The 12,257-nt window shown below is 31.9% G+C and overlaps 1 protein-coding gene across 4 annotated transcripts in view; it reads left to right on the top strand.

Moving 5' to 3' along the window:
• The window catches only part of LOC122528817 (lachesin-like), a 97,602-nt gene that overhangs the window by 20,963 nt on the left and 64,382 nt on the right, over positions 1–12,257 (top strand). For 2 of the 4 annotated variants that reach the window (XM_043654342.1, XM_043654340.1), the window contains exon 2: positions 6,122–6,282. In XM_043654342.1, coding sequence (XP_043510277.1) covers positions 6,122–6,282 — 161 coding nt within the window. The remainder of the gene's footprint in view (positions 1–6,121; positions 6,283–12,257) is intronic. The other 2 variants (XM_043654341.1, XM_043654343.1) reach the window with 1 other exon arrangement.

Raw genomic sequence — 12,257 nt, 5'->3', positions numbered from 1 at the left:
AAAATGATCGTGAGTAGATCGCGGATTTTTATCTCCATAATTATTATTACATTATTACACTATTTTGATATTGAATTTTATGTTAATATTATTATTATATAATTATTATTATATTATTTTAATTTTTAGTTTTATTTTAATATTATTATTATACAATTTTAATATTAAATTATTTTAGTATTAAATTCTAGAGGATCTTCTAAATTCTATCATTATCCCATAAAAAAATTTCGTCATTTTTAATATTATACAAATTTACATTATTTTGATATTGAATTTTATGTTAATATTATTATTATATAATTATTATATAATAATTATTATTATATTATTTTAATGTTTAGTTTTATTTTATTATATTATTATTTTATTATATTATATTTTATTATATTATTAATGTTTAGTTTTATTTTAATATTGTTATTATACAATTTTAATATTAAATTATTTTAGTATTAAATTCTAGAGGGTCTTCTAAATTCTATCAATATCTCATAAAAAAATTTCGACATCTTTGATATTATACAGATTGACATTATTTTGATATTGAATTTTATGTTAATATTATTATTATATAATTATTATATAATAAGGTTTATTATTATATTATTTTAATGTTTAGTTTTATTTTAATATTATTATTATACAATTTTAATATTAAATTATTTTAATATTAAATCCTAGAGGGTCTTATCATCGTCCCATAAAAAAATTTCGACATCTTTGATATTATACAGATTGACATTATTTTGATATTGAATTTTATGTTAATATTATTATTATATAATTATTACATAATAAGGATTATTATTATATTCTTTTAATTTTTAATTTTATTTTAATATTATTATTATATAATTTTAATATTAAATTAGTTTAATATTAAATCCTAGAGGGTCTTATCATCGTCCCATAAAAAAATTTCGACATTTTTATTAAAATTTTAAGTTCATAATTTTTGTATGAGACAGTGTGTATTTCATTAATCCTTTCATTCTAGATTTCATTTAAAAATCAATTGATCATGCTACCTTTGTACAGTCAGTTATACTGCAGTCGTTAAATTGTAGGATGCAAAAGAACACGTAAATATGGAACATATTTTTTTGAAAAAGGACAAGTGGGATTTCATTCTACGCTGTTCTGTCTCGTGTCACGATTAGACTGCGTTTTATACTTCTACGCGTATAAATAGTAACTGAAGTAGCAACAGAAATTCATCTAGTCATTTTTACATTTCTATAATGATAGCTAAAGAGAGGTAAAAGATAAAAACGCACAAAAATCTGCAAGACAAATAAAATGAATATGAAAAGTTTCACGAATACGAAAAATGTAAATTTTCATTCGATTTCATGGTATCTTGCGATTGAATGTTCGCTACATTATTTAAAAATCCGATGCCCCTTCGATATTTCGTTTTCACCGATTTACCGATTCATTTTCGCACGAAATTAAATGCGATGTCTTATCGCGCGCGACGGAAAATAGTCAATTTCACGAAATTTCTGCATGAATATGCGCATACATTTATTATTGTGTAATCAAAAGATATACTCCGCGCACGTCAAAACCAAAGAGTTTGACCATTAACTTGCCGAAACGAGGGACGAACGCACACACGCATAAAAGTAAACCAACATTCGGAATTATTTTAGATTTCCAACGCGGGTAACAAAAGTGTTTCGATAACACGCGTTTGTAAAATTTATTATTTTCTCCTGTTTGAAAATAAAAGCTGTTGGTAGACTGCAGATTGTCATGCGTTCGTGGGAGATTAAAAGTTACGAAAATTCACGTTTCGTTACGTGTAATATGCAAGATACTAGAATATTTATTATAATATATAGTAAATGAAACAAACTGCTTTCAACCTTCCATTTTCTTTAATCACTAGACAGATGTTTCTTTAAAATTTCCTTAAATTTTCATTATTCTGATTTTAGATTTAACAATACCCTGAGATCCATTTCTTTAATTACTAAATAAACTAATTTCCCTTCGCTTTTTAATCACGCTGAAAATTTGAATTTAAAAGCGCAGAAAAATCCGCGTAATAAAATTTTATTATGTCCAACTTTCGCGCGATGTTGCATTTAATGGCGGGTGGAAGAGAGGGGAAGGGAACAGCGATTGAATATTGAATTAAAAGCACGTGTAACTTTATCGTTACCCGATACTTTGTTTCTTGTTATCAAATTTATAGCTCGTGAATACATTATTGAAAAGCGTTGGTGTTGCGTACAGTCTGCTGGATTAACAATTACCCGGGTGTATAGGCGGGTTGTCTATTGATTGGGAACCACATTTTTCGAGTCAATAATTTTGAAAAGCTGTTGCTCGACGAACAAACGAAAGGTAAATTGTTTGTTCTACTTTCACCGGCCGATATATATGTGTACATATCCGCTGGAAAATGTGATAATTTAATACTGCTGGAAAACGCCCGCCCATTTGATCTTTCATTACAATTTTCTCTTATTATCCGGTTTATTAACCTCGCGGAATTGTAATATCCATATCACGTAATAAGCTAATAATTAAATGCTTCGATACTTGTAGAAGGCAACGCTGTTATTTTTATGATAAAGATAAATGTAGAAATGTGTAGACAATAATAGTACAAATTTGTCAATAAATAATATAAATGCATAAATTTTTAGAGATTCCCCCTTGACTCCTTCATTCTTGATAAATATAACTAAATAACATTTTAATATCATTAACGTGATACTAAATATTTTTTACTCCTCAGAAATACAATTGTAAACAGATTTTCATATCTGAGTACAATTCACAAAAATATTTATCACATTCTATATTGTTACTATACGTTTGAGGAATGATTAACGATTTCTTTCATTATCTGTCTAAAAACCAATTTCGCTGATAAACTTATAGTACAGCGAATGCCAGAGATTATTTCGATAATAATTTCCTTCGTTCTTCGTTCAATTTTCAATGTCCCTTTCACTTTTCGTGGAATGAAATACATCAACGACACCGAGATTTTCATAAAGTATTATTCGTATCCCCATAGCAGGGGAGAAGAAAAAAAAAAAAAAGCGGAGAATAACGATCATCGCGGTGAGTACTTTAATCCATAACCCTGAACATTAGTTATGCGAGTGGTTATCTCACTTCTCTACGAGTTGGAGTAATGTTATCTCTGCCTTTTTACACTGGACGTTTCCTCCTGCGAATTTACCCTTTTAATCCCTTACACTTTCCTCGAAATTTTCAGTTCCCCGTTCCTCCGTAACTTTGTATAACGTTTCACGAATTTCAATTACGCGTATCGCACGCAACGACAAAATGAGGCCTCTTTTCTCAAAGAAAGTGAAACCTTTAATCATGTTTACGATAACACATTAGTGATAAAATACTTTTGTTTCAACAGCTCGTGTGAGGCGAAATTCTTTTTATTATATTCTTTTATTTTACATTTGAAAGAAATAATGGAAAAATCATGTTTGAACTTAATTTATTTAAATTTAATTATTAAGTGTTAATTTTTTTCTTATATTTTGATTATTTAAAAAAATCGTAGGGGAAGAAACCCTTTTTGGCCAACCCTATATAACGAGTTCCTTGTTTCTTTCTCGCACCATTTCTATGGATGATTGTTATATATTATTAATAACAACGAGTTCAATGTAAAAATAACAGGACCTTCGATTTCATATAATCTACGATCTTGAAGAAAGTTGAAAAATTTTACACGTTGAAAAGTAATTAGTTTAAAATGAATTATGAATGAAATGAATTGAAAAGTAATTAATATAAAATGAAATGAATCGTGAAAAAGGAATAAAACTTTCAGTTAGATATACATATTATAATATATAAAATTACGAATAATTTGTCACAAACAAAAACGATTTCGTATAACCTGTACCCCTCTTGGCCAGTGCAAATTTTATTCAATTGCTCAGTTACGAATCCAAGAACACCTCGTATCATGAAAAATTTGTTATGGTGAAATCATTACCAAATTTAATTAAAAAAAAAAAGAAAGAAAGAAAGAAAAGGCATTTCCTTAGAGATAGTAAGATTCTCTTTAAAAGGAGAAGATAAAACGAAAATCTGGAGGAGCAGAATTTTCCATGCTGCTCTGTACCAGCAAAGATAAAGCATCCGAAGTGTGCGCCAGTAAAACTTTTCGACGTTGCTTGCTTTGCAGATAACATTCCCTCAAGAAACCTGATGTCTCTGGAAATTAAACTCTTCTTCGAGCCTCCGTTTATGTTCACCGTCATTTTTCACCGTGGTTAATTATTATCAAATCCATGAAATAATGTACTGTCGTCTGTAGAGAATTTTTCCTTGTACAATAAACAAAGAAAGTGGGGAACGTTTCGGCAATTTAATCGAAATTGAATATTTCTGCAAAATAATATTTTATATATAACGTAATAATGTTATAATAACGTAATCTTTAGACATAGATGAAAAAAAAAAATGTCAGTGCTTCGATTTAGGTGAAACTTTTGAAGATAGGTTTATTTAGGTGAAAATAATGTTTGGAAGGATAACTCAAAGTTAAGAAACTTCTTCAACGTTTCATTTATTTTCAATAAACAACGTTGCAAGCATCGATGTAGAAGTTTAAGACTGCTATTGGTATATAACTTTCCTTGTTAAACATTTTCTTTTATCGACAATGGTAACTATTCGTTGCTCTTGTTTAACATAAATATTTTCACTTTGCAAAATTACTGATATTACTAACATACTATAATAATAATGTTATTTATAATAATATTATTTTGTGCCACTGTGTGATATTTTACATTGCTTTACTATTTTTTAAAATACTGCCACGTATCAGTTTATCCTTTTTCTTTTCCTTTTTATCAAACAACAATCGAATGATTTAAAGAGATACAATTAACACGAGAATTAGCGTGCAATACACAAGAAAATATTGATTTACGTAGAAAACATATCGTTAATTAACTGCCACAGGAATATACTACAGTATCACGCGACTTTCGAGTCGTCAAAAATCCTTCTATTAAGCATTCCTTTAATCCGCAAAGAATCCATTTTTAAAATTTCAATCAAACCGGGAGGCACGGACGGTTTTTGTACGTTTCGGCGTGTTTCTAAATTAACGAATCCGCCTAAATTGATATTCGTGTCTATTGATTGTTGCGATGTATTCAAAAGAAGAATTAAACGATGATATCGACAGAAAATCAATTTAAGATATTAAAATATGCTTTTTTCAGTGGTTTGCGAAAGAGGGCAATCCGTTTCGCAATTCTCGGATCGCGCTTTTTATATACGTCGCTCTTTTGTCAAACATCCATACGTTTTATTTTGGAGATTTTCGAGCTATTTCAGGGCTTCCCTGCTCCCCTCTCCCCCCCCCCCCCCCCCCCCCCTTTCTCCCTGACATATTTCAATTTCCACGGCATTTTCTATTTTTCGTTATCGTTAACGTCGAAACATTTTTTGCACGATGAATATTAAAAATAATTTTCACACGTCTGTCGTTACGTCGTGTAACCTTCACTCCGTATAAATTATGTATTATAAAATCTTTTCTCCCGCAGTCTCGCGTGTTTTTCTCACTGGTGCGGTGACGTATCGAATTTGTTGAAAACCACCTGTAATGAACTAGCCAAAAATATGAGAATCAGTTTGTCCGGCGATTGCGCTAAACGACTGTTAACGCGACAAATAACTGCGGTGCAACAACGAATGCATCCGTCTGTCTGATTTAAACGCGTCACGATAATAACAACGAACAGCAATTATACACAAAAATCTAGAACGAGATACACCTTGACTCGTTTAAATAAATTAAATCGTTGATAAAAAGGAAAACAAGACAATGTAGCCGTTATTATTAATTGAAACGACGATTGAGAAGAAAAAAGAAGAAAAGAATACATACATTGTCGCAACGAACATGCACGTGTGTTCGATGAATCGAAATAATTGCGATTAAATTCCTCTCAAAAGAAAAACGAATCGGCTATTACAACGAATATGTATGTTCATTCGATTAATTCAGAAAGTGAACAATTAATTCAAGTGAACACGCGTGCAGGTCCGTCCGATTGGAACAACGATCAAGTTTTAAAAGGGAAATGAATCGATTTTGTTGCAGTGACGGGGCTCGAGCCAGACTTCGTATACCCGTTGGAGAACTTAACGATCTCGCAGGGTCGAGACGCAACCTTCACCTGCGTGGTGAGCAACCTCGGTGGATACCGGGTGAGTCCTTCCTCCTCCGCGAGCGGAGATCACTCTGGCGGCGCCAAGGCCCGGGTAACTATTTTACCATTAACCTGTGTCCGCCTGTAATGGACCTTATCTACTACTACTACTACCTACTACTACTACTAACCTACTACTACTACTACTACTACTGCTACTACTACTGCTACTACTACTACTACTACCACCACCACTACTACTATTACTACTATTACTACTACTGCACTACTTATATGCGCGTGTGCCTGCACCTCACAGCACTGCATTTAACTGCACCACTGCCAGCTATGAAAAAGAAAACCACCGCCAGCAGCCGCCACCATATCATACCAAAGCATCTCTCTCTCTCTCTCTCTCTCTCTCTCTCTCTCTCTCTCTCTCTGTACGACATCCATTTTCACACCCATCAGCCGGCGTGTGTACATATATGTATATTAGAGGTTCGTATTTCACGTGCGTGTAAATACACGTGCGCGCACACGTGTACACTTTCGATCCGTGTAATATTCGATGTACGATCCCGCTCGTTTACGTTTGTTTCGCCGATTAATAATGATTCAACGTTTAGTTGTAAAAATTTACTCGTAAATTAACATGACGGGGTATCTAATCCTAGTTTATTATTTAATTTTATTACATTTTAGTTTAAAAATTTGCTCGTAAATTAATATGACGGGGGTATCTAATCCTAGTTTATTATTTAATTTCATTACATTTTAATTTAAAAATTTGCTCTTAAATTAATATGACGGGGTATCTAATCCTAATTTATTATTTAATTTCATTACATTTTAATTTAAAATTTTACTCTTAAATTAATATGATAGGGTATCTAATCCTAGTTTATTATTTAATTTTATTACATTTTAATTTAAAAATTTGCTCGTAAATTAATATGACGGGGTATCTAATCCTAGTTTATTATTTAATTTCATTACATTTTAATTTAAAAATTTATATCATTAATATTAATTTAAATTTCACCTACAATTAATAAATTCAATATAGTAGTTATTTTTACTTTAATAAAATTTAATAATTATTAACTTATAATATAAACTTAACCTGTTGCTGCCACTTTAATTTATCATTATTATTTTTAATTCCCCTATTTAATTTTCAGTAGATTATATAGAATTTTTTATTAATTTTATTTATATATTATATATATTATATTATATTTAATATTAATTTAATTAATAATTTAACCGTAATTATATTTTATTTTTATTATTAATATTAATAATTCATTTAAAATCAAAATTCAATATCCAATGTACAAAAATCGCAAAATCAGAAAATCGCGTGTCCGCGTGTGTTTGAGTATACAGCCGCTTGCTCGAGACAGATATCGTGATTGTTTCAAAACTGAAAATATTTAATGACGGAAGAAAGGCGTGTGCAAAGTATCGTGATACAACCAACTGGTCGTATCACGAAATGGTGGCAGGTGGAACTAAAAATTTTATTACCTAGCTACAAATGTATATTAAAAGTAGAAATATCCTGGAACTCTCGAGCAGGTGTATACTCGTCGAATATAAAGTGTCGTGTTCCTTACAACTGCCAGAGGAAATCTCGATCTAAATTAAGATGGCATTTCCTATGAGCCTCAGACTCACGCGAGTCAGATGTATTTATACTGATATAGCGGAGAAACATATTCATGCTTTTCTGTGCAGCCTGTTTGACGTGTAGAAAACTAGAAATATCTTTCGTTGAGTCAAGAATCCTCGGAGCTAAAAAATATATTGGAAATGTTAATTGTCAGATTAAGTTGCAGTACGTGATTTGAAGTGATTTTAGTCGAGCGAAAGATGGGGGGAAACAACAAACAAAAGAACTAAAACTGAGAGTCAGGAGAAATCTCAGAAATAAGTTACAAAAATATTTATAAAGTTTCTTTATACACGTTACAATATTACATGTACGATATTTCTTAATACACGTTATTAATATGCGTGTCTTTATTTGCGTGTACCAATTTACTTTCATAATTTGTAAAAATAATTTCCCCTTTTATTTCTCACAAGTCACAATTTTCGTGCTATTTACTAAAATATCAGTGCACGACTGAAGCAAACAAGTTATCCCATAATCGGAGAACACGGATCGTTAACCCCTTGATACGCGTCGTGCACACGTGTATTTCAGTGCACGTTCAACGTCGATCCCTAATATACGTACACGTGTACGCACAGAACCGCTGCACACGAACCCAGCCCGCGTGATTCAAACTTCTCGAGCATAGACTTTCTTCCTCTTCCTTCCTTCCTTCGCCATCGTTCTCATTCCTTACGGCTTCTCTCTTACCGGGAAGGTGGTTCTCCCGTCCCCCTCCCCCTCTTTTGATAATGAGACACGTGAAAATAAAGAAAGATAAAGAAAACAGGGGGAAACAGCTAGAGAACACGTACACTGGCGCGAAACGAAAGGGGAAACGAAGGGAGGAGAAAAGTCTCGAAACGAAAGGGAGAAAGAATAGCTTGCAGAATAGCTTGGCGAGAAGTTCGCATCGTGCACATTGTCTCTCCTCCGCTGTGTACACGCACGATGACGACTATGACACCAGACCGCGTGTTCCAGGCGTAGTTTAGAGCGTTCGGCCTTTTCCCTTCGACCGTGTTTCCTCCTCGGTTCTTGCGCTTTACAGAGTGTTTCGCGATAAACGTACAGGGTGTCAAGAAATTATATATCAGCTTTATATTATATATTATTATTATTATTATTATATTATATTTATTTATATTAATATAATATATGTTATATTATATTATATTTATTTATGTTAATATAATATATGTTATATTATATTATATTTATTTATATAAATATAATATATATTATATTATATATAATATGTAATATATATTATATTATATATTATATTATTTATATAAATATAATATATATTATATTATATTATATTTATATTTATATTTATTTATATTTATTTATATATTTTATATTATATTTATAATTATATTTATATTTGTATATATTTATATATATTATATTTATATTTATATATATTTATATTTATATTTATGTATATTTCTATTATTATATTTATATACATATTGTATTACATTAAATATTATATTTAATTATATGTCACCTCAAAGGAGACCATAGAAAAATTTGACCTTAAAAAATCCGATCAAGGTCAACGCTGCGGTCGACAGGATCTTCACCGATCCGAAGGCGTCGAGAATAGAATCACGCCTACCACGAAGGTCGTGACATATAATTTCTTGACACTCTGTACAGACAGGCTGGTTAAAGTCGATATTACATATATTATAGCGTGAGGTAATACCTAAACACGTATAGACGGTGTTGTATCAGAGTTCACGGGGTGTATCAGAGTTTACGAGTGTTGCTCGAGGTCGAGGATCATTATCCGGCGGTATTAACCGAGAGGATATCGTCCCTTGCCATTCTAAGAGGCTTCCTCGCGTGTGCTTCGGGGCTAATTACCCGGAATTTCGTTCGTTTTTCACAATGTAGCTCGAGCGAGTTCAGCATTGTTTCGATAACGTTCCCAAGGTTGCTCGAGTCCGTAAATTCCGTTTTAACTTTCACTTTCCGACCAGACTTGCGACAGCTACTTCCAATCGTTCTGAAACACTCTGTAGAAATCGTCTTCGCGAGGCACTGGTAAAAAGTTCGTGGAAAATTTGTTGCGTCAATTGTTTATTTCAATTTTTTGTCCATGGTTGCTCACGAAAGTATTCGAACGTTGGTTATTTTATAATTTCTGGATAATTTCGCGATTGCAATTCATATAGGAAATATTGCAAACGTACGCTTAGTAAAAACTTCGTAACATAACATGAATAACCATCTTGAATGTATAATGAACATTAAATACAATCCCACATTTTTTTATTTGCGATGTCTGCGAAATATATTTGTTCTAAACTTGACCAATATTCATCAAAAATTTCCCAAATGTCCGAATACTTTCAGTCAGATCAACTACCGAGATTATACCGAGATTATCATCCTTGAAGCAATAACCAATATTATTGATAGACGTGCAAAGACAACCCTTTCGTGCATCGTCATTTACAATAAAAAAATCATCTTTTTCATAGTATTCTCTTTGCACGCTACATTATTCATCACATCAATGATTTCTGATCTATTTATCTCGAGAAATATGATGTTAATATCATGTTAGAAGTTCGCTAGAAATTTTTAATATTAACTCGTTAGTATCGTACAAACGATTCGCTTTCAACGTGGCTTTGAAACTCTAACCACAAACATCATTCATAGAAGAAAGTAATATATTCCACGAACTTTTTACACCTCGTATTTTACGTTGGAGACTTAATCGCGAGGAATCGATGTGAATTGGCCCTCTGATCGCTGTTAGGTATCGACACCGAGGTTAGCATGTGCTTATTCTTAGACTGTTTCATTAGAGTTTCTTTGACATGCTTCTGTCAGCATTGAGATTAAACGTTGGGCCAGCATTTGTTCGAAGAATGCCGTCGTCGTTGAGACAGTCTGAAAGACATCTTCAAGAAATAGCGGTAGCTTGAACAGTAGATTACACAGAAATCGGAACTCATAGTTAATTGATGGAATTAGATGGATAACGTCAGCAGAAAGTTAGCAACTAGTAAAGTCAAATTGCCAACGTAACTCGAGCGCTTTTTTTTTCAATGGTATCGTTGTGTTGTACAAAAGTAATCCTTCTCTTAAGCTTGCGCTGCAACACGTAGAGAGATGAACATTTGACAGAAGTTTACGAGGTTTAAAAAAAATAAATAAAAAACCGTGCGCCCATATAATAATATCGAAAGGGAAAAAAGAGAAGGAAATATAGGAGAGAGAATGCTAGGCCATAGTATTTAGTGTGCGATTAACGAAGATAGAAAATCAAATATTTGGCGCGAACGTAAACGGGATAAACAATAAATACGCGGTGTTTGGCAAGAAACGGATCAACATTGCTCGAATTGGCAATATACGTAATTCAAATATTTACGCAGTCGAACAGATGAAATTATTAAACAATTATTTGCGTAGTTTAGTTGAGATACTATTCGCGATAAATCAGACAGATAGCGCGAGTTACTTGTGTGCTACTCAAATTCTCGTTTAATTGAGAACGAAGTTAGTTCTATCTATTTCTGTCGGGAAAGAATCAAGACGATATATTTCATACGTATGTGTATATTTCATACATGTGCGTACGTATATGTGCATATTTCGATGCGCGTCGTGCTTGTTAAAAATCAAATTGTATTCCTGTTTCATCCAGTCCTTTTCTTCCATGCTTCCGATAATATTGCTCGCGTGACATATTTTATTACGCGCCGTTTTCACAACTAAATGTCCCGGACGCGTTTCGCGCAAACACATAATGAACGTGATTGCTTTTTCAACGAAGCAAACGATTATTAATTTATTATTATAATTTCACGATAGAGAATACGTCTCAAATTACGTGTTTATTTTTTTTTTTTCATCGTGGAAATGAAATAGGATATTTAAAGTTTGAAAACCGATTACGGATTGCGTAAACCGAGTGCGTATGAAATGTTCATTTGACGAGGCAGCGTCGTCTGTTTAATTTTATCTTGCTGCCAGTTAATCATCGCATTATATAAAACAGGAAACTTGTTACAGGCTACGTGTATATATATTCAGTGTGACAACGTCAAAATTTGATTATCGGTCATCACGAGTAACTAGAGTATTCGTTTAAGTTTCTTATTTGCTATAAAAGTTGCTGAAATTTATTTTTCTACGGGTTAGAAGCCTCGTGCAATTTTTTGGAATTACAAATTATTAGAAAACGACCTGTGACAATTTCATTTTAGAAATTTTTAAATCCTAGAATTGACAATTCTTCTAAATAGATTGCAGATTTTTATACATTTGTAAGAAATATGAAAAGAAAAAAATCAAAAATAGAGTACTTTCAGATGATTTCATACACAAAACAAATTTTTCACTGAGACTCTATTTCTTTAACTGCATTCTCAAAAATAAAAAATTTCATAGAC

Source organism: Frieseomelitta varia, unplaced genomic scaffold (genome assembly GCF_011392965.1).
Source record: "Frieseomelitta varia isolate USP_RPSP 00005682 unplaced genomic scaffold, Fvar_1.2 scaffold_262, whole genome shotgun sequence".
Classification (NCBI taxonomy): Eukaryota; Metazoa; Arthropoda; class Insecta; order Hymenoptera; family Apidae; genus Frieseomelitta; species Frieseomelitta varia.
This window is presented reverse-complemented; position numbering and strand designations above follow the sequence as displayed.